The sequence below is a fragment of the Acyrthosiphon pisum genome, chromosome A2 (genome assembly GCF_005508785.2).
Source record: "Acyrthosiphon pisum isolate AL4f chromosome A2, pea_aphid_22Mar2018_4r6ur, whole genome shotgun sequence".
Lineage (NCBI taxonomy): Eukaryota > Metazoa > Arthropoda > Insecta > Hemiptera > Aphididae > Acyrthosiphon > Acyrthosiphon pisum.
Window position 1 is genome coordinate 63717896 of NC_042495.1, and position 24656 is coordinate 63742551.

The 24656-nt window shown below is 28.9% G+C and overlaps 2 protein-coding genes across 2 annotated transcripts in view; both read right to left on the reverse strand.

The window, feature by feature from the left end:
- Nucleotides 1-2046: 2046 nt before the first annotated feature.
- On the reverse strand, nucleotides 2047-16583 carry LOC100168090 (probable peroxisomal acyl-coenzyme A oxidase 1). Its single transcript, XM_001944508.5, has 14 exons — nucleotides 16465-16583; nucleotides 16091-16313; nucleotides 14021-14183; nucleotides 13054-13222; nucleotides 12341-12464; nucleotides 12153-12272; nucleotides 10985-11109; nucleotides 9052-9215; nucleotides 8781-8943; nucleotides 6740-6930; nucleotides 4882-5037; nucleotides 4014-4119; nucleotides 2505-2651; nucleotides 2047-2433 (listed from the first exon to the last, which is right to left on the reverse strand). The coding sequence occupies exons 2-14, from the start codon at nucleotides 16215-16217 to the stop codon at nucleotides 2173-2175; spliced, it is 2016 nt and encodes a 671-aa protein (XP_001944543.2). The 5' UTR covers nucleotides 16218-16313; nucleotides 16465-16583; the 3' UTR covers nucleotides 2047-2172.
- A 3524-nt stretch (nucleotides 16584-20107) lies between these two features.
- The window catches only part of LOC100159207 (probable peroxisomal acyl-coenzyme A oxidase 1), a gene marked incomplete in the record, with an annotated part of 5855 nt that continues 1306 nt past the window's right edge, over nucleotides 20108-24656 (reverse strand). Inside the window, 11 exon segments of the mRNA XM_016806601.2 lie at nucleotides 20108-20749; nucleotides 20825-20971; nucleotides 21687-21792; nucleotides 21857-22006; nucleotides 22327-22517; nucleotides 22654-22816; nucleotides 22883-23046; nucleotides 24058-24182; nucleotides 24263-24382; nucleotides 24444-24567; nucleotides 24634-24656. Of these exon segments, the coding sequence (XP_016662090.1) occupies nucleotides 20489-20749; nucleotides 20825-20971; nucleotides 21687-21792; nucleotides 21857-22006; nucleotides 22327-22517; nucleotides 22654-22816; nucleotides 22883-23046; nucleotides 24058-24182; nucleotides 24263-24382; nucleotides 24444-24567; nucleotides 24634-24656 (1574 nt within the window).

Below are 24656 nucleotides of genomic sequence, written 5' to 3' on the forward strand. Positions count from 1 at the left end.
CTCCAGTCTCGTAAATTTGAGCTTAAGCCATCTGTGATCTGTGTAGCTCCAAAAATATATTTCTTTAATCTCTACCACGATCTTATGTTGTACAGTTTTTTTTATCTTTTTATTATTATTAGTATTATCTATATTACTTAAGTGTACTCGATACTACAGTAGGATTACTGCGGCGTCAAGTAAGTTTTCACACCTGCACCTATGATTATTAAACGACATTATATCACATCGTCCATATTGTTTTATAGCATGAGATATTACCGACATGTGGCGCGTTTTTTTTATTGTGATGTCCCCTGTAGGCCTTATCCAAATTGCAAGCAAAAACACGTGAATGCCGGTCGACTGCAATAATATTGTAATTTACATAGATTAGTATTGCGAAAACTATACTTCTCTCGTATGAAATTTTTAGAGTACATTTATATTTTATACACACAATGACATTTTCAAATGTAATTTTTTTCAAAAAAATAAATTTAACCTACTGTAGTAGATATATAATGCCTAATACTAAAATTAATTTCTTTAATCACAATAATATCATAAGATATAACTGTACTTAGAATGATATATCTACTCGTTCTTATCATGTAACGATCATACAAGACATAATATTATGCAGCTGAATCACCTTTTTAAATGCGTTAGCTACCCAAATTATGTATGTTAATATTGGACTATCCATTTCCAGACTACATAAACTCGAAATATAACAAATCCTAGTTATGTACACCATCTTATAGACCCTCTTATGACGATTTCAGTTCAAGAACGCAATTAAATATAGGTTAATTAGTAATCTAGAGAGAGCATTCTCAATATTATAATTTACATTACGTTACAAATAGAAACAATATAGAAAATGTATCATTCCCAATAAACCAGTATTTTGAGTTGTTGCAGTCTTTTATGTATTTTTTGTAGTCCTTTATGAAACGGAAAATAACATATTATTATGTTACTTTCCGTTTCATAAAGGATGGCATAACAAATTTTTTCTACTTGAGATGGCTTGATTCAAAAGAAATATGTAGAAAATGTTCTATTCTTATATATTATGTAAGTACTATATAGTTTTAAATGTATTGTTATTCTGATTTCTTAAGAGTTGATGAACGCATAATATTGTATATAATTTGCATTTTGTTGATGTTAATTTTTTTTTTATAAATTATCTACTATTTATGAACTGCTGGATCGTATTATAGTATATACCTACGAAGTGAGAAAAAGAAACAATATCCATGTAGTATACACAATTGTGTAGATTAGGAGATTAATTGTTTACAATTTTGAAAGCCCATTGCTTAAAATAATGAATTTTATTCATTTTATTCAATTTTATTGTAATATGATTGTAACTAATAGGTTCCAATAATATAATTTAAAATTTTAGATTCTGAGTGAAACGATGAATGTATTGATTTTACAATGATGTGTGTTTTTTTTTTATTTTTTTTTTTTTTTATTTTTTTTTTGTGTCTGTGTACACGATAAGTAGTCGAAATAATGCTTCGATTTTCAACTTCAGTATCTTGTTCGATTGGAAAGTGAATATCGCAGTTACTAAATAAATGGTAATCTTATTTAATATTTAAAATATTATGAGCATTGAACACGAAGTCTGGGGGCCCAAACTAGCCGGAGGCCTAGTCTGCAATCCGACCTTGGCTATATCAACTGCAATGATTATAAGCTTCTATTTATAATCAATGATTATACGTACAACACTACAATGTCATGTATAATTAACGTAAACGCAAAAGTATTTTTTTCATTATTATTTATAATTATAAACCAATAAAATAAACTATTTTCTAATTTGTTTATAGTTTGTTATTATATTATTGTTTGATAAATAACATTTAAAACATAAAATACGGTATTGAGACTGGGGAGCCCATAATTAGGTACGGACAGGGGCCTACCGGGAAAATCCCGATTTCCCTATAGGCCTATCCGCCCCTGTTATGGTTTTGATAAATTATATAAATTATATTAATCCTATATTATCATAAATAAACACAATTGTATCTAACAAAGTATTTTATTTTTTGGTTTATTAAATACCTAATTGTACAAAATTAATTACTAACATAATATTATCCTCATAAATGATATTTTCTCCATTGATATTACTAAAAACGCAGCTTGAATAATGGATTTTATTTACATGTTGGATTTTAAAAACGGTTTCAAGTACAGCTCAAACGAGCGGTTCACTGGTTCTTTGTTCAGAGGGCTTTTATTGGCTTCCGACAATAGCCGTTCGTATACGTTTCCGTCGTAGGATCCTAACGCGGAGTCCAATATTTCGTCCTGAATATCAAAACTATCTACTAGACCGACTGCGTTGGGTCTGATACGTTCTAAACAGTCTTCTAATAAACGTTGTATTGAATGTACATCGTTTGGTTTTAGATTGGAATGCTGAAATCGTTAAATATAATCGCGGTAATGAAACGAAAGCACAGAACAAGCGGACGAAAAGTCATATTTACCTGTAGAAAATCACCGAGTCTATTTAATATCCACTGCGCACAAATTAGCTCGCCGAGTTGAGTAAGAACGGCCATCAGCTCTGGCGAAAATTGATTCGCTTCAAGTGTTTTTACATATATGCTAATCACAAACGCTCTGCAATGCGCCTGTAAAAAAATAAAATAGTTTTCTGAAACGATAGTTTCGACGTTCACATTTGTTGAATATTAACACACCACCAAAAACACCAGATAAAAAATAGACTTAGTACTTAGACATAGACATTAAAATAACGTATTATAGGTACCTACTTATATTATACAAAAACAAAAAATGTATGAAGTTTGGGACTTAGCTGCAATACGATTATTGAAACAGTTAATTATAAACTTATAGTAGGTACCTATATTAGCCCCTGCTATAGTTTTTGAACTAAATTCGAAAAACTATATGTAAAACTGCCCTCTTTAGCAGTTTTTTAACCTAACATGGAGTTTATACAGTTAACTGATTAACTTGAATTCGATATCAACTGAACTATGCACACAATATGGGGTGGGTGGGTGGGTGGGTGAAATTATTTCTTGCTACACCTGAAAAATATATCTTGGGCATCACTGCCTGGTACCTATTATAGGTCAATTTTTTTTTTTAATACCATAGATAAGTATATAATATGTCTTATACCTAGACTGACATACCGTCTCTGCTCAGAATCGTTTTTCTTATACAATGATATTATATCATTGAATTCAAAATTAATACCATGACCATCCATTATATAGTGACCCACTTGAACCTACTGTACAGTATAGCGACATCCACTTGCCCACCTTCTTTTTTTTTATGTAACAGATAATTTTTCGGTCGGTTTAAAAGCTTGAAAATTGTATAATATACGCAAGATTCCCCATAAGTTCTTATAAAAGTTATTAAAAAATATTTAACATACATAGACATAATTTTTATTACAAACATTTGAAGTTCAAATTTTGACGATAGTAATAGTAAAATAAATTACTTTATTAACTGCAATATATAGGTACTTAAGCAATATTATACTAATACAATCTGGCCGACTTCGATCAGAATCATTTTTCGTTACGGTTGAATTCAATGATATAAAAACATTGTATACGAAAGACGATTCTGAGCGAAGACGGTATGTCAGCCCATAATATAAGAGTTACACCAAAAACCAAAACCAATATTGTGTAAAAATTACCGTTTTTCCTTAATTTTTATTTTGTTTTTCCCTGCGCTTTTTAAAACTATTAAGAGTTTCTTACTTTTGACCCCCCCCCCCCCCCCCAAAGTACCAACTATATTCAGTTTCCCATCAGAAAAGATGGGTACTGCTTAAGAAAATCTAAGCATTTTTTCTGTGATGTCATACACAAAAAAAAAACATCGTTGTTAATTCAATAGATTCATCGCACCGCTATCAGAATATAAATTATTAAATATGTTAAGTTTGTTTTAAAATATATATTGTAATATTTTAATTATTTATATAATATAATATATACTTCAGATGCTTGAGTAAGTTTAATAGATGTTTGATTCCAAGCATCTTCTTGAGGCGTTCCAGAATCTATCAGTCGTTTCATGGTGAAGTAACAGTCGTCGATTTTACTAAAAGTAAAAAAATCTTGAGAGTTATACCTTTTATACTCGTATTAAATTAATATACCTATACATTTCATCATCGACTATATACAATTCTTATATATACGTAATTATTATGGTATTAAGTATTATTGGTATATTGCTTTGGGTGTTCGCTTGAGGCTGAAGCTTAGTCCCCCAAATCTTTCCTAACATATTAATTATCAGATTTTAAACCTGCTACGTGTTAAGCAAAATTGATATTTTAAATATATTTTTACCAATAATAATTTAGTTACAACAATTTTTTTCAGAAAAGCTGTACTGCAAATTGTTTTTAATTGAATACCTATATGCAGTACTCGAATTATTGGTGGGGGACGGTACAAATTAATGCCCAAAATATTTTTTATTAAAATGTAGAGTGGATTTAAATTACTGTCAATAATTTACCTACCTAATGAATTTTACATTTTTTATATATTTTCTTATCTTTTCCATGGTTTAGACTTTAGACCAGTGGTCTTCAACCTTTTTGACTCGAAACTTACTGTTTTTGTAACAACATTTTCACTAGTTTTCACAGATTATAATTGAAATAGTAGAAAAATTTTAAATTTTAAACACCACTGCACATTTACACCGAATATTTAATTACGAATTGGACTAAGTTAGAATCAAATAGAGACATAGAGTTGCAATTTTAACAGGCAACGAAGTGCAAAAATAAAGATATAGGTAATTAATACATTATAATTTAAATGTATAGGTATACCGCTATGTACATACCTTCCGGCGACTTGGAAAAACGCGCTGGCCATACAATCTAACGTCGTCGTCCAAGGCGATCGTTTTAAGCTGTTGTATATTTTCAAGTACGACAGGGTTTCCGACGTAGAAACATAGTTTCCCAGTTGCACGGTTTCGTATGATTTCATCAAAAATCTATTAACTCCAAAACACGTTACGACTTTACGTTACGCTAATAACTAATAAGTGGGTCATTCAAATTGCCCAACATAATTTTCACGAGACAACATTTAACCGACAAGATTGATATCTATACTCCTTATATATTTAGTCACTATAGGTATTTATATTTAATATTAATTCATATTATTTAATAAATACGTATACATTTGGACATTCGATATGAGTGTAGGGGCGGTTTGAGTATACTGTTTTTGGTACACTGCACCACCAATATTAGGAGGGGGGGGGTGAGTGGGTGGTCTTGGTTGCAGGTTGAGCATGTGCTGACCGCAATGTTTAATTTTAATATTCAATAAAGTAATGAAGTAGGTACCTAATCAATGATATTTGATAAATGATAATCGTAGCTGAAACTGTTGAAAGCGTAGAGTTAAGAGGATGCTACCCATGCATTCGTTGTCTCCGTCTTACACACGTACGCCATAACAAATTTCATTCACTAGTTTCAACAGTGTGCTATTAGTTGTGATATTAGAGTGATTTGACCTATTATACATTTTTTATATAATAACATTATCTATGCTTAAGCGTTGGATTTTATTCAATATTTTAATTTTCAAGCGAGATATGAGCATTTTTAATTTTGGATATTTCATATACCCATATCATGCTTGATAATGAAAGTTTCGAAAAATCAGCAACGCTTAAGCACAGCTAATGTCCTTACCTATAGGTTTTATAATAGGTCAATTAACTCTAGTATAAAAATAACAGCACACTATTGAAACTATTGAATACCAATGCTATGTCGTGCCTGTGTAAGACGGAGTCAACAAATGTATGGGTAGCATCCTCTTAATAATATAAGTTAAGAATCATTGTTAGGTATTATAAAAAGTGTGAACAACTTAACTGAAAAAAATTAGGTATATGAAAAAACTTATAAAAAATATTTATTTATAATTTCTATGATGAAGGGTGGGTGGGTGGGTGTCTGTATATTGTCTTCCACCACTAAGTATAATACAGTCAAACCATCTCTGTACGAATGTGTCAATAAGTGTAGTAAAAAAATAAAAAATATAATTTACAAATTAATATTAAGAGTGATAAATATTCCCTTAAGAATAATAATAGTTCGAATGATTTTCTGTAATTTATAATTGCGCAGCAATACATTTTTCTCGTTCAATTAATTCTCCGCAAGATAGAGAATGTGCCTATTTCCATTAACTATATCTTCAACTCTTTATTCGACTTGAATTTGTTATTTTTTTAATCTCTCCAATGAATGTTCAAATACTAACATGACATTTTCTAATGAGTGTTCCAAATCGTCTTAGCTATGCTGGTACACGGTAATCGAGCCAATTGTATTAGGTATTACTATACCAAAGAGAGATGAATACTAAATTATTTTACCACACTAAAAGTCACGCAATAATCGATTATATACCTATATCACCTATTCACCTATCTTATTTGGCCATTTGGGGTTGCAAAATAGCATTCTAACTTATGATCGACAGTAATATTAAATATACAATTACAGATCATGGATCTTGTTTCGATAATTCTATTCAATCAAAATCTAACGAGAGAAAAAAATGTATTGTTCGGAAATAAATGTTGGGCCGATATATTAGCTAGACCCCTAATTAATAATATTATATTCTTTTTTAAACTGCAAACAGTCAACTGTAACAAACCTCACCTCGCCGTTTGCAAAAGCAGTACTGTATTTTCGCCTTCGTAGATTTCCGTAGCAGTAGAGAGTGAATAGATATTCGGCAGATTGCTGCAGTTCATGTATCCGTGACCGCCACATGCCAAACGACAAGATGTCACGCTGGTAGACGCATCGGCCGTGCCAACAGCTTTCAGACAACAGGCCATAGCATGTAACTGCAATAGTTATATTTAGTATGTAATATAATATAAGACATAATATATAACAATTGCATCGTTCCGTCGAAGACTTGTATATTTTTTTCATGTGAAACATTTTTATTAACGGCATGCAGCCTTTTTTTCTAACTAAAAATGTGTTTCGAAAGCCTACGAATATATTTGTAAATCTATTAGTACCTACTATTAATTTACATAAAAATGTTTATTATTAAGTCCAGAAAGTGCGGTCATAAGAGTTGTTTTTAAGAGGGATTTTTTCCAAAGTTGCCACCCCTCATGTATAAAAGAGTACCTAACAGTGAAAATAAGCCATCAATTCCCTCAGTCCGTTACGAAATATTGCCGCAACACCCTAAGGCATCAACCATTTTCGCTCCACCTTCTGCATTTTTGGCTGCACTTGAATTTTTTGAACGTTATGAGGGAAGTTGAAACGTTTCTCGACTCAATTATGACTGGGGTGTGTTTCTACAGTTTCTGGCTTCTGATTAGATGATAAGTTATATGTCCAGTTTTGAGAGAGGAAGATCAGGGCATCTGTCTTTTGGGAATGGTAAGGGATCTTGTTGACGCCGGCAGGGGCGTAGCCAGTAAGTAGGCAGTCCACAGATACTTATACATGTATTTACAACAGTATTATGCTAAGGCGCTTAGGTGACACAAAGCACGATATAATATATGCTATAAGAACGAAAAATAGCTTTCTATATTGACAACTTAAATTCCAGATGGTCACACAGATTTGTTTACACTGTGATCGCAACTACGTATGTTAGTTACGACTTACGTTATTGGCTATAAGATGTATTTGGATCCACCAAAAATTGATTTTTTTAAATATTATATATCTATTACAGTAGTTGATCAGTAAAATGATGAACTTTTTAAATTTAACATTAAGTTTTAAATTCAACTTGTGCTGAAAGTGTAGTGCAGCCTGTTATTAGTTTTTCTCGTACAGTTATTTCTGGAAAGTATCAATATTTTCAAAGCAGTTGGTATAGTAAGTATCCTTGGTTGGAGTATTCAGTTACCTACGCTAAATGCCATTTTTGTTAAGTAAGTATTATTGTCGTCATTGTCCTCCTCATCTAACGGGTTTTCAGTCTCAAACTGTTTTTTCTGAATTGTTGAATCAAGTACAAAGTTATCAAGTTGGATTTGAAGAATTAAAAAAAAAGCAATTGAACTTTTTATTGTAATTCCTGTATCAACTGTATCTAGTGTATCAGTGGAAAGAAGCTTTTCAACAACGAGAAGAGTGATAACATACCTCAGATCAACTATGAAAAGTCCTAGATTAAATGATCTGACGTTACCTTCCATAAAAAGAGAAATAAGTGGTCAATTTGTGGATAATCCATCGGCTGTTATTGACGTGCTTGCTTTCCCATATCACCATACCACCCAGCTCGTGTCATTTGGATGGGATATTATGATTTGTGACTCACCTACCCTACTCCCTAACTTGGCAACCACAAATTACAATATTTTCCATATCGATGAGAAGGTCAAGGAGCCTGTGAAAAAGTGTCTTGGGGACCAAGAATGCGATTATATGGAGAAATAATGGCATAATTTATCTTGTAAATTTCATTAAAATATGTTATGCACTTTTCGGTTTTTAATACGCACCCATTATTGTAACCATACTTTCTAGACGTCCCTCGTATATTGACAATAATTATTTGATTGAAATTGTATCATTCCATTAATTCCCAAATGTTAGAATAATTTTATTTCTCATAAAATGTGTTATAAACTTATAAATAACATAATATTAGGTAGTAAATATCAATTAAAATTTAAAATACAAGTTGTTTTAAAGACAATGAACAGTTTACCTCCGGCAATTGAACTAAATCACCTCGTTCTAATTGCGATGTTACTGCAGAGTATTTATCCCATAACCATTTTGCTGCAAATTTGTACACTAAACTTGAGGCGATAACTGGGAACAACTTGTACTGTTGTGTTTGGTAATCTAAAATTTGAGGTTCTCGTTCACTGTTTCGTTGTATAAACACACACCAGCACACAAATCCACATGTTTATTAATGAAATAAAAAATTGATCTTTTCAAATATTGAATAAATGTACAATTAATCAAATTACCCGGGTTTCAGTTCCGATTGCCGACGAATCGCGCTGTATCTTATTGCAATTGTTGCTGATTTCATCAAATAGCTAGTTACTAGACTTTTAACAATTAATACCCGTACAAGTATCATTGTGCCATATGTTAATTTTTCATGAGGGGATTTTTCATACGTTCCATCCTAGATAAACAATAGAGAATATTGTGTTTGATAGTTTTTTCCTTTATTAATCATTTTAACACATCAAATAACAACGAAAACATAGTTTCAAATGTTATAATATATAATTAGAGCATGGATTTCTATGCATTAAAAACCAACCAAATATGCGCTAAAAATGTTTATACATAAATATATAATGCACTAAAATGTTCAAATATTCATGAAAAAAAACTATATAATATGCACTCTATAATTAGTAAGAAAAACATTTATTTTCTGAATATTTAATTAAAATAATAAATTTAAATCATGAAACGCTAATATAAATACTTTTCTTTAAAATATCTATGTCTTAAACTATAAGAAAAAAATAGGATTCAATTAATATCAAAAATTTATCCTAAAAGGAATTCTCTTATAGGTACCTAAATAATTTTAGTTTTGTAGGTAGTTTTAATCTATAAGAAAAAATTCTCTGGGAAAACCGTTTTTACCTCAGAGTATACCTATTTATTTTTTTTGATATAAAAATATAATTTATTTTTTCTATATTACAATAGTAAATCCTTAAACAACAAAAAAAAAACACCAACATTTGCACTGAAAGATGAAATATGCAATTAAATCGTAAAATAAAAAAACTAATGGGTATTGTCAAAATATACAAAATATGCACTATAAAAGTTTCATAGTTTAAATTGTTATGTCATGAAACAACAAATTCGTTATTCACTTAGCATACCATACGATCAACCAGAATAAATATGCAAATGCATACAAATCCACGCTTTATAATTATAATAGTCATTATAATGACTAATAAGGTTAAATTGTAATGACCAATAATGACTAAAATTCCAATAAGGAAGTCAGATGATTTATTGAAGAAAATAATATTGGTGATAAAGGGATGAGAGCGAGAATTTAGGAGAAGTTGAATATTAAAAGAGGTCTATAGACCTATAGTCTATAGTTATAACTACATAGAAGGCTGGTGAGAGAGAGATAAAATGGTTGTTCTACGAGAGGATAGGCAACGAAAGAGAATATGTTCAAAATCTCAGATAGTATATTCTCGTGGTGGAGAAAGAAAAGGAATAAGGAAGAATCAATAGAAAAAAATAAGGAATTTCAAAGATTAACATTGAAGCTGAAGGACGAAAGTCCCAATTTAAACCAGCCAAAAGTTAGCCGGCGTGAAATAATGCCTGAAAGATAATTTAAGTAAAGTTAGCCTATATACGTAACACAAGGAAGGAAAAATTACCAGAACGAGCTTATCGTCCAGAACAATGTGAAGTAGATAACTCATATGATTTCGAGTAAAAATGATTAAGGAACTTTTTTCAAGAGCCATAAAGCCCATAACATAAAAGTAATCAATTGTAATGTGTATGTTAACATTTTTAGGGTATCATTTAATGCGCTAAATAAATTCATCTAGGGATTTGTGAGAGGTCAAGATTACAATGTCATCTGCGTATAGAAGTTATATACTAAGGAGAGTATAAATAATGTCAGATATGATTCATATCCATTGGTCGTTTTTCATTAAACCAGTAAAGACTATTTTTGACGATAGATTCCACCAGTTTACAGAAAACAGATAATTGTGCTACCAGCCTATATTAAGGGTAGGGGATGTGTTAAATATAGGAATGACGTAAAAATTACACAGTTTCCACGAACTAGGAATGATACCATTGCAATAGAAGGAATTGAGGATTTTAAATAGTCCATCGTAAGCTTTAATAGACATATTAAGTAAGTATTTATTTTTAAGTAACCTTATGAACTTTAGAATTTTTCATTAACATGTGCATTCGAGGTAATCTAACGTTATTAAACGCCAAGTATCCGTTGTTCGCAGAGTTCATTCCCATTTTACTGCCGATTTCGCCAACTTTGATTCCTGATAATGATTTTGAAAATTTATTAAAAATAAAGAGTTATTATTTATTAACATAGGTATTGATAATCATTAATCACGATGAATTATATTTGTTTAGACCACAGATATTATATACATGATATTGCACGATAAATGTGTCAAACTTCTAGAGATGTTTCTACACCTCAAATGGAACAAAAAAAAGTCCTTATAACCCTTGCCTTAAAAAATAATTTTTGTTAGATAAAACTAAATTTTTTTAAAATTTCGACATTTTAAAGTTATAAAAAATGTGTGTTATTCTTTTTAAACAAAAAATCAGGTGTGACCCTTGTAAGATATGTTTTCCTAATACCAATTTTATGAGCTTTTCATCAATGTATTCAAATTAATTGTAGTACCTACGGTTTAGCAGATATGAACATTATTATGAATCAAACTTGCGTTTAATGAAAAAACACATAGGTACATAGAAATTATCACCCTTATTATTGATAAATCGATTATGGTCATTAGGACTTTTTTGTTCCATTTGAGGTTTAGAAACACCTCTAGAAGTTTGACACATTAATCGTGCAACACTCTGTATAATAACTAGATAGCCGACTTATTCTTATCAATGACGCTAGTAGCCATGTACAACTTGGGCAATGTTTACTAATCGTTAGAAAGATAATTATGATAATAAACAACATGTCATACCAAACAAGCCCGTGGCCAACACGATTCAAGATATACGAGTTTAATGTATCGTGGGTTGCCAATCAAAACGATTAAATAATGATAAGAATTTGTAAACATTGCCCAAGTGACAAATGGCGTTGGGCATCATAATTCAATTATGTTGTTGTATATGGACTCGGCTATCTAGTTATTATATATATATATCTGTGGTTTGGACATATTTGATCAGTAGGTATTACAAAATATATGGGTTACTCTTTAAACATACCTAGCATAATAGGTATGCCTAGCATAATATAATATTTTAATTTTTTAATAAATTTGATTACTACAATAATATTACCCGATTGGGCTTCGATAAAATATCAATATTATCATACCAGGCATGGGCATCCATGTTTCTGAATCCCTTAATTGAACAATGAACGGGTGTATCCCACGATGTATACCTTGAGTGTAAAGTTGAGCGAGAACAATTGCGTAGTTACAACTGTGTCCAACTTAAATTAATTTTAAAATATTATTATAGATGATACGTATATAAATAGGTATTTTTTTTAAGACATACGTCCACCGGGCCACCATTTGTACGATGTCAATGTCGGGCTATTTAAAATAAACTCTTCGTTATCCGGATCATACGTGCACGTTGTTTCTAACCCCCGAATAAAAGTTCCATGTCCAAGTTCAGTCTAAATTAAAAATATTCACATTCATTTTATAGTCTTTATAACATAAAAATTAATTTTTTTGTTTAACACAATAAACATAATGCTCTTATATTATAATTTATAATATTTAAAGACATAATAATAAAATAGTATATGTATAGTAAAAAATGACATGCGATATACCTACATAAAGATCAAAGTATAAAACCCTAAAAGTCTCTCATATTTTGTTTTAGTGACAAGTTTATGAAGTGAATTAATTCATATGTGAAAAAATAATCTAAGGTGCAGGAAAATAAATACATTTTCTTTCTAACTAGGTACCTATATAATATAAGCAAGACTGAAATCTGAAACTTGATGCTAGGTATATTAAAGAAACGTCTAAGGTAAGAATGTAGACTAGTATTATTATTCAGCTAAATCAACTAGATGATCGAAATAGGAATTTACTAAAAAGTAAAACAATGATAATCCATATTTGATAACATTTGTATTACCTACTTATATTGGCTATACTGATTTTGAATAATGGTAAGAGCTAAATGGAAAGTAAAAACTGAAAACATATTTTTATTAATTATTTAAATAATTATAGCATGAATATTACCTGAGCATAAGTACCCAAAATTGTATACTTAAAGGCACGTCCAACCCATTCTTCTTTCTGTTCCTGAGTGCCTTGACCAACTAGAGATGGCAAAAACATAATAGTATGAACGGCAAAAGGTATACTTTGTTTTAAAATAGCTGTATCTATTCCACTAGTCCAAATCACACTAATTAAAAAAAAAATACTGTATTCAGCATTTATGTCATCTTATATTTATGATTTATCAACTAGGGTCTGGATTTTTAAGTTTTTGCATATCATTACTGAGCCTATTGGATATTATGAAGTTATAGTTTTTTGTAATATATGACAAAATATCAAGGGTAGAGGAGTATTTAGTTTTTTGCATATCTTGGAATATTTTGTAAAATTCAAGAAATAAATATGTCTTATATTTCATAATTTTAATTTCAAGACCTTTCTATCTTAAGGTAGTAAATAATCATTATCTTTACCAAAAAAATAAAATAATATTATTTTCTTATGGCTATGAATAATGCATCTTCAATTTTTATAGTCATTATAAGTTTTTCATCTTATTAGTCAAATTATTTTTGGAAAAAAAATGATTTCAATAAGGGTCTAAAATATTTTTTTACTTAATAATTTTGTGAATAAGCTGTATATGTAAATAATATACCCCCAATAGATAAGTGTTTATTGTAATTTTTTTACTTTTTAAAACTGCAAATAATGTGAAGTCTAACTAGTATTGTAGAATGTATGATTTCGATTTTACATTGGATAACAATATATTTTTAGTAACTTTTGTATTATTTTATTACGATTATGGAATAAATATATGATGAAATTGATCATAATAAAAAATATTATTTATTTATGGCATACTTGATTTTGTTTTTAGCGAGGGTCGCCTACCCAACGAAGAGAAAATGTATTGGTGGCCATACCAAAAAGGTTGGGAAACACTGATTTAATAGGTTTAGGTACAATTCAAACGCACGTGTAAATCTCCATCATATTGCTATTTGAAATCTCCTCCCATTCTTTCATCTTCTCGTAAAAAATGCAAGCTTTCCGAATTGACTGTTCGTAATGTTCTTGGTGGCTTAGGTACTCCACAGGCACTTCGTCCTTAAATCGTGGATCGCTGAAGAAAAAATTCGCTAAAAATCACACACGCATACACGCTGGTATTATAAATTATAATAAATATATGCTTGCCAAAATAGAAGATTAATATTTAGTGAGTTGGAGACTTTAGTTTGGTATTTGGTTCATGAGTGCAACCAATGGACTAGAGCCGGTCCGGAGTCAACCAATTAGGGCGTACCTCAAAAAGGTCATATAGTCATATACAATATAAATTGCAACCCATGTATACTTTTAAAACATACGTAAATTGCATCTAGGGTATATTTGAAATGTACGTAAATTGTGGACACGTTGGTAATTTCTAAATAGGTAATTCTTCTATTGAAGTAAAAGGGTGTAGATTTCATTTTGGTCAAAGTCGGTATAGGAAAATTCAGCAGCTAAGCTTGTAGTTTCATAATGCTTACAAAAACAGCAATAGGTAAAGTACTATTTTTTAAAAAAATGTTGAACTTCATTTTTTAAGTTTTGATATGGTTTATGATTGTTTTGTGTACGATTTAAAGACATTGTAACCACAAACCTATAAGATAATAATACTATAATACTATTTATACTGACTACATATTTAAACATTTTAAACGTATTTAATCAACGACGCAGAGTTTCCAGCTTCCACGACAGAAAGATATGTGCCGTATTAGTATTCTAAATGATGCACACAATAAAATATAATTGTGAATCACTTCATTTAAAATTAAACAGTTAAATCAATTCATCACAGTATCACCCCCAAACATATTTAGTTTCATTGACATTTTAAAAACATGGAATGTGTCAGGGGTGGATTACCCCGGTGAGAGATTTTCCGGTGACCTGGCGCCCCTGGTCTGATTTTCATTTTTCATGTTCGTGGCCTAACTGGCTGAAAAACTCTTTTAAGATTCCAAGCAGAACGGTGAAGTATTGTCTTTACAATGATGTGTGTTTTATTTTATTTTTTATTTTTTGTGTCTGTGTACACGATAAGTAGTCGAAATAATGCTTCGATTTTCCACTTCAGTATTATGGGAATGTTAATCTATTTGGTGAATAAAATTATAAAAAAATCAAGAAAAACGGGATTTTTGACAAAATTGATTTAGGTTTTAGATAATGACCGTAGATGAATACGTGAAATGTTCACTGAATGTTTATATTAACATTTTCTATACACCATACAATTTTCAAAATATTTTGACTCATTTTAAGCTGTTTTCCGACATTTTGTTTCAAATTTTTAAATTTTTTTTTTTATAACTGTCAAAAAAATGTTATTTGTAGGGTAAAAAAGCTTGAAAATTTAGTATAAGGTTGCTAATATACTGTTACAATGAAATTTAAAACATATTAAAAATATATGGGCAACATTTTTTTTATAAGTATTTAAAGTTCAAATTTTAACAAAAGGCGTAAAAATAACGAAAATGTGCAAATTACATAAAAAGTTTAAATTGGGACGCAATTTATAGCAATTTACATTCCGGTCAACCAGTGTTCAAAATTCGCTATCTGCAGTGGCCAAGGTTTTCTTTTGTTTTCTTGTAAAACACTAATAAGGCAGGTTACCTACACAAAGAGGAGTACCAAAATATGTACCTAACTAAATTATAAAAAGTACTATGCGATTCAAAATGCCACGGTTCTAATATTATTGTGATGGTTAATGATAATAAACAAATAAATTCAAATTTTTTATCGTGCCTACATATTGTTATTTCAATTATAGGTGGGTAGGTCGTTGGTACTAGCCCCTATTATAGGTACCTACCTATATTGGCTATTACATTATCTCTATTTCTGAAATGCTTTTATTTTATATTATTATTATTTATTATTAGTGTTTTAAAATTCTTTGACGAGAAATAATATCTTTAGGTACATATTGTAACATAAAATATATTGTGAGAATGTATAGTATATAATATTATATAGATACCAATATTTCGTCTTATGTTGGTATTCTCCACGCCGCCGTCAATGAAATTTGTCAGCTCCTCCTGATTGAAGGTGCACTTCGCCCGTTCATTGCGCAAATCTTCGTTGACGGTTTGCAGCTCGACCATCTTATTGTCTATATATGTGTACGGTATTCGTTGTAATTTTTAAGCACTCTGATCAGAAATTATTCACGTTCGCCTGTTGTAGCGTTTTTTTTTCAACTAAACAGTAAATTGTGAATTAACAGTAGATAAATCGTGTAAGACGCATGTATTATGTATAATATTATATTTATATTGCATGGGCAATGCTCTTATAATCGATCGCATTCAATATCATAATAATTCATAATAATATTATACAGGTACCTACCGAACAAGTAACGGATAAAACGGTGTCGAACTGGCGAGTGACATCCGTGTTCGATAATTATTGTATATATTATATATTGGTATATAAATGGCGAAAGGAAATGAGATGGATATATTATTATTATTATTATGTTATTTTGATGGAGGGTCAATCGTCACACGGATATTTTATATTATGAATAGTGAATATGTAATGCGCGTATAGTAATAATAAAATATAACTACAATCATAATATTGTACATGTAATTATAAATAGAGGTAGAGGCTAGAAAGGTATATAGTTAAAAATGCACGGAGACATTAAATCAGTAGGTTAGCCTTTATATAAGGCTAATCACTTTTAGATCTCGCAGGTGATCGATTATTATTCCACTGGCTGTCGTATAAATGGTGAAATGTTCTAGACTTCTCTCAGTCGTGCATATTTTATTTCGTGTATATATTATCATGTAGGTCGGTATTTTATTCGACTTAAAATATTAATGAAATTGCTACCACAGCGAATCGGTCATGACTTTACGACTTTATGAGTCAAGCCAATACGCGTAGGTATGTTATGTAATATTAGATCACAATTCAAAGGTCGAGCATATTATATTCTAATAATTAGAACGTATAAATGATACATCATATTAGCTACTGCTTATACCAAAAGTCTGATTTTGTGATAAAAGTGCAGCTTTTGAAAACGATTAGAATTTCGTCTATTACAACATAATAATATAATGTTCCTATATTATTATTTCGACGTTTCGATAATCACTACCGAAATGCACTCGTAGTGCTTTAACATTAATGTAAGTACCTATTTATAATTGATTTATAATTTTTTTCATATTATACAATATACTTACCGAAATCTGATCATAGAATACTAGTATTTTATGATCTGGTTTTAGATTTTATAAATCTAAAGGCATATACCATAAGTGCCTATTAATAAAATACGGCTATTGGCAACTTCCCACATACTAAAAGTTTGGACTCAATTTTTATATATGTACTGTTATACTAATATACAGGTTGATTTTTTAAGCATGCCCACCCTATTTTATGCTTAAATTATACATATAGGTATACAAATTTTGATATTTTTTAAGACCATATTTTTTAATACTTGAGATTTTACCTGATTTTACCAGATATACGAGTTATACCTAATTAGTTAGAATATATTTTTATGTTATAATAAAATATGACAATTTTTAAAATATATATATTTATTATAGCATTTGTTGGTAGGTACCTAAAAATTGGAAAAAATTTACGAAATACATTATAAATTATATTATTATGTTATGACGTCATATATATCAATTATTATATAAGCTCATTCAATTATAATATTAATTGAAAACATCCAACATTTAGGTATACCTAAATATATATATACATAATTGTAGGTATATATTATACAATGTACATTTGTACCTAATTACTAATTAGGCAGGGCCGGATTTAAACTTTAGGCGGCTTAGGGCAAAGAAGATTTTGAGGTTCCTGGATGGCCCTTAATGAAAATTTCATACTTAGCGTATGTATAATATATTTGTATGCCTAATATATAATTATAAGTAAATCTATAAATAAATATTTATGATAATTCATAATTTTCTAATATCAATTCACACAGTTATGTATACAACCTGTAAATGTAAGCAGGGCCTGATTTAATAAAATTAGGGCCAAGGGCACAATTTTTTTGGGACCCCTAAGTCAAAAAATGTTCTAGAAAAAATCTACATAGAGAAGGGGGGGGGGGGTTGATAATAAAAAAAAAATGTATATGTTAAAAGTGTTAAATACCTATCTCAAAACTCATAAAATATTTGTACATTATTTCATATTTTCATGTGCTATAAATACAATTTAGTTACTTGGACACTTGGTCTATTAAATTAAGGACAGTGAAAAGATAATACTAATTAAATAACATAACAAAATTATAATATATTAAAATATTAAAAATACTTATGGATTTTATTATATAAATTTAAATTAAAATAATTAATTTTCAATATTCCATAAAATTATGAAAAATGGTAAATAGCTGATTAATTAATAATTTATTTTATATAATTAAAATGAAATAAAAAATGATCGATTTCTATAATTTCTATTTTTATAACATTTTATCATAAAAAAGTCTAAAAATTACAAAGACAAAATTACAAAAGCTGACAATTTAATGATAAAAATAAACTTAACTCTGAACATTGATAGATGGTATTACATTTCATAAAATAAATTTTTGTGGAAATAATTTTAAAAAACAAGTCATCTATTATAATATCATCAAATGACAAACTGTCCATAACAACCACTTTCAATGCTCTTGAATATGGTGTTCTTACTTCCATCAAGTTTCATAATAGGTTGATTCACTCTAATTGTTAAACTAACAAAGCTAAGCGTGATCTTCTGAGGGTAAATTAGCTATGTTATGTACTTGTAAAACGGAGACAACAATTATGCTATATACACAATATTGTTATATACTCTTAACATGTTGAATTAAATTATCTATAAAAAAATGTTACACACAACATACTATTATGTATACATAAGGTATCTACAATTATACCCAGCGATTTATATATAAAAGTCTCCTAAAATATTTAAGCAAATATTTAATGTTCTTATTGGAATGGGTATTGTTGAATGATAATGTTCTAATCAATCAGTATTTTCGAAAAATATAAATTACATTTGACCTAGTTAGTAAGTTAGCTTGTAAATCAACATATGTATTCATTATTATAGTATATCTATTCTCATTAGCCATTATCTATAGGCTATTTACTTTTAGAAGCGATTCAGGCGGCCAACTTCTGCGCATGGGCGTGGGTCTCGTTGCTCACTTTTGTCCTAATTACCACCGCCGACAGGAGCGACATATCATTCTAGTGTGAAATCATTAAAGTGGGTTGGGGTGACCTGTCTGCCGCCGACAAAAACTGGTCGCCGCCTGAATCGCTTCTAAAAGTGAATAGACTATAGTTGACATTCATAAATCATGAATTTTATCTGAGATTATGACTTCTTAATCTTGAAAAATTTTTTTTCGTTATTAAACAAACTGTGTCTGCGGCCATTAGACGTATCATTAAATAATTACTTAATGATAGTAGCAAACTGACATTTTTAAAGTATAACAAATAATGAAAAACAACAAATTTAAATATTAAATATTACATAATGTAATAGTAAATAATAATAGTTATGTCAGGTGTTGATGTTATATTGCTCAGCAGGATTACAATTTATTGATGAGGTGAGTTTCCAATAAAAACTAGATGAGCTGGGAGACATTCTTGGGTTCAAAGTTGAGTATTTTGGCTAGGTGATCAATATTTGTAATTTTCTTCTTTCCTGGTTGTATATTCTACATTTAGTTAGAAGATGTTTTACTGTAAGGGAGACCTCACAGCACTTAAATTACCTAATGTTTTTTTATTCTATTTGGTGGTCTTAATTCCAAAAAGTAGGTTAGTAATTCAATATTCATCTCCTTTTGTTTGCAATTCGTACTCATATTAGATTATAATATTTTTTAGGAGCAAATTATTATTGATTTTATTATCATAAAACACGTACTTATATATTTTTATTTTAAAATGTAGGTCATAAACTTATAAATATGTAAAATATTGCAATAGAATTTATTTATGTTCAAAAAAATTTATAAAGTATAAAAAACGAATTAACAATAAAGGATAATTTGGCAAATACATTTACATTTCGATTCAGTTGTATACAATATTCACCATAGTATAATTATAATTTATAAATATATATATATATAATACATAATAGTAATAATATAAAATAAAACTCATTTAATTTAATCACTTAAAAATTCACCTGTAGCCACCCACTTGCACAATTAACCTTTACTACATAACAACATTGTAATAACAGAATCTAGATAAAAATATTAGTATTACATTTAAATGTTTGATTTGTCACAAATTTTGAATTTTCTTAGGTAAATGAGTACTATGATGAATTCTGATATTTATGCTTATAAATTTGATTTTAAATAAGGCTTTAAATACTTATGAAAAGATTCGTTAACAGGCTCTTGATTCAATGGACTTTTATTTGCATCTTCTATTAGACGCTCGTAGACATTTCCATCGTAAACTCCTAAAGCAGATCCCAGTATTTCATCTCGAACATCAAAACTATCAACCAAACCAACTGCATTGGGTCTAATTCGTTTCAAACATTCTTCTAACAGGGACTGTATGGAAGGAACATCACTTGGTTTTAGATTTGAATACTAAAAAATAATTTTATAACTCTAATCAGAACAATATTACAAAACACACAACTTAATAAATTAAATGAAAATTACTTGAAGAAAATCACCCATCTGATTAAGCATCCAGTGAGCACATACTAATTTACATAGCTCTGTTAGTACTTTCATTAATTCTGAAGACAAATGTATTGTCTTAATTGTTGTAATAAAACTTTGTATTACAAATGCTCTACAATGTGCCTAAAACAAACAACAATTAAAGAAATGTTTTGGTAGAACTGTAAATGAATTAATGTTTAAGTTTCCATAAATCTGATTTACCCAGTCACCCCCTTTTTTTTTAATCAATTGTATTACTACAATACAATAATACATATCTAGCACATACTACAATATCTATAGAAATAAATAACTATTTACAGTTAACGAATCAACCTTAAATGCAATCAAACTTAAATTATAATACATTTTGTAAAAGATTGGTATGAAATATGAATTAACAATATTTGTACCAAAGTTTGGATTAAAACTGATCCACAATATAACTGTTCAAGTTATAAATCAATTTATCAAGTGACAGATAAATTATACTGAAAACTAACATTAAAAATTGTTTAAATACTTTACGAACAATTATCAAACATTTCTAAAAGCAGCCAACAGCTATGCATAGTGCACATGTTAAAGATAAAATATAATCGATAAACTTCATAATTAAAATGACTATGACAATTAACTAAAACAGTTCCAGATCTACTTTAAAATATTTTTTAAAAATTCTCATTCAAATATATTATCAGTAAAAAATTTGATTTTCTAATGTCCATATGCATAGTCAATTTATGTATCACAAAAAGCACAGTTTAACATGTATTATGTGACACATTCTTGACTATGCATACGGGCATTAGTAGACAAATATCATTATAGTTAAATTAGAACAAATAAAAATTACTTCTGTTGCTCTCGATAATTTTATAGTAGTTTCATTCCAAGCATCTTCTTGAGACATCCCAGAATTGATTAGTTGATTAATAGCAAAGTAACAATTCTCAATTTTACTAAAAACAGGTTAATGAAATTAGAATATTAGATTGTTTAGATTAATTGAAAAATAAAATTTACCTTCCAGCAACTTGTAAGAATGCGTTGCCAATACAATCCAAATCTGTGATCCAGTTCCTACGTCTTAAACTTTTGAAATTACTTAAATACAATACAGTTTCAGTTAATTTTAGTCCAGATTTTGCATCTTGACACGCTTTCATCAAATACCTTCAAAATTGAAATTAATAAATAGCAAATAACAACTATAAGTTGTTAAAAGATTCTGTTGGTACTATAAAGATATGAAATATAGCTTTTTTAATAATCTAGTAAGTAAACTATTTAAAGTACAATTTTAAGTAAAATTAAATACATATTATAGGGTCAATCCCTATAGTAATATCCATATTATAGGGATTGAGTTTAATTATATTCTATGCCAATGAATCGTGTAAAATGTAATTTGTTTTAAATTACTAATTCTTTATATTATAATTTAATAGAATACATTTATTCAAATTTCTTTAATAACACCTTAAAAGCATTACCTAGCTGTTTGTAAAAGTAGCACAGTGTTCTCTCCTTCATATGTTTCAGCAGCAGATGCCATTGCATACATATTTGGGAAATTACTACAATTCATATACCCATGACCTCCGCAAGCTAAACGGCATGTTGTTACTGCAACAGCAGCATCAGCTGTACTAACAGCTTTCAAACAGCAAGCCATTGCATGTAACTAAATATATAAAATTAATGTTTTATTTAACATGTAAAATGTATTTTAGAAAGAGGTGGATTTTCAATTACAAGTTAGGATTTTTTTTTTTGTTTATGAGTTTGAACGAATACAACGACATTTAAATAAATTTCACCTCAGGTAATCGTTCTAAATCTCCTTGTTCTAATTGTGAAGTAACATCATTATACACATCCCAAAGCCATGATGCAGCAAATTTGTATGCTAAGCTAATGGCAATAGCTGGGAAAATTTTATACTGTTGTGTTTGGTAATCTAAAATTTGGGGTTCACCAGCACTAATAAAATAGATTAAAATTGCATTATTACATTAGCTTTAATGTTAAATAATTAATATATTTTACCCTGGTTTGAGTTCTGATTGCCTTCTGACACAGCTATATCTAGTTGCAATTATTGCAGCTTTTGATATATAACTTGATACTAAATCTCTAACAATAACTACACGTACAAAAATCATGGTACCGTAAGTTAGTTTATCGTTCACTGATTTTTTATAAGTACCATCCTTAAAAAAAAAAAAACGAGTAAATAAATTATTGCAATAGCAATTAAAAATTAAGAATTTTTAAACACCATTTTAATATATTAAATAATAATTATTTAATAATATTGTAAAATATTTTTTCTCATCAAACATTTATTTTTATTTTTATTGCATATGCACTATTATAATAGTTATAACTAGAGCTCGGATCCATATGTGTATGCACGTCTAGGGGGTTTTAAAATGTCCACGGTTCATATTACACTGAATTTAAACACAATATTTTATAATGTATATAACATGCATATTTAATGGGTTTTTAGCAAGTTAGCTATTTTAATTTAAGATAAATACATTTTAGTAATTTTAAAGGAGAAAAAATTGTAGACAGTGTCTCCTGGAAGAATATTGTTAAAATATTGTCATCTTTGCAATACTTCATCAGATTGTAGCACGTATAGATAAGATATTAACAACAATAAATCACATACACCTGCGTTCCAGCTTATTATATGTTGTTACTTCAATGTGCGCAACAAATAAGTCAGTAACTCAATTTTACAACTTTTTTTATAACTATAATATTTACAGATGATTTTAGTTTATTTTTATTTTGATTGTCTATTTTTTAAGTTCTCTAAGAGTTTTAAACATTGAATTTTAAGCAATCTGTAATATGAAAAAATGAAGATTATAAAATACTGTATTTTGATTTTTGAAGTATTAAAATTTTAGTTATATAAATATTTTTTTGTTTCTAATAGAATATATAGTACCTACTTTCCTTGGTATAAAAGTGTGTTGTTCTTAAAAACCACATTTAATAATGTATACCATACGGCATATAAAGCCACTTTTTCCTTGCATATTAGCATCACATTCGACACTTTTTAAATGCATATATAAAGTTATAACTTAGTTATGGCATATGAATTACTTCTCAGTTCTCAATTACAAAATATTTATGTGCATTGGTTAGTTATACATATTAATGGGTTCATGAATATTCTATAATATAATAATAATATATACCTTCAAAACTTGGGCATTTTTCATCAGCATATTCATTCTGGGTATTCTCACATTATCGAATGCTAAATATCCATTATTAGTTGAGTTCATACCTAATTTGCCACCAATTTCACCAATTTTTATGCCTGATACCACAGTAATAAAAAAAAGTGTAATTATTTAAATCATAATTTAAATAATTTTTAATTCATTATTATATTATTACCAGGCATAGGGTTCCATGTTTCTTCGTCTCTGAGTTGAACTATAAATGGGTGGATTCCATGACATTTTCCTTGTGTATAAAGTTGAGCTATTACAACTGCATAGTTACAAGTATGTCCAACTAAAAATTTAACCTGTTTAAGGTAACTGCTAATCAGGTAAATTAAATTTTAATAACTTACGTCCACCGGGCCACCATTTATACGATGTTAATGTAGGACTATTCAAAACAAATTCTTCTGTAGCTGGATCATAAGTACAAATTGTTTCTAAGCCTCGAATAAATGTTCCATGACCGAGTTCAGTCTTTATAAAATATTTAAATATTTTTTTTTTTTAATTAGAAAAGCTAAGACCTTAATAGCAAAATACCTGAGCATAAGTGCCTATAATCT

Coding starts and splice junctions, on each gene's coding strand:
- LOC100168090 (XM_001944508.5), bottom strand. CDS start 16,217: ATGGTCGAGCTGCAAACCGTCAACGAAGATTTGCGCAATGAACGGGCG. Junction 12,465..13,053: donor TTTTGGGTACTTATGCTCAG/GTAATATTCATG, acceptor TTTTTAATTTAG/ACTGAACTTGGACATGGAAC. Junction 2,652..4,013: donor AACTTACTCAAGCATCTGAA/GTATATATTATA, acceptor ATTTTTTTACAG/GCGCATTGCAGAGCGTTTGT.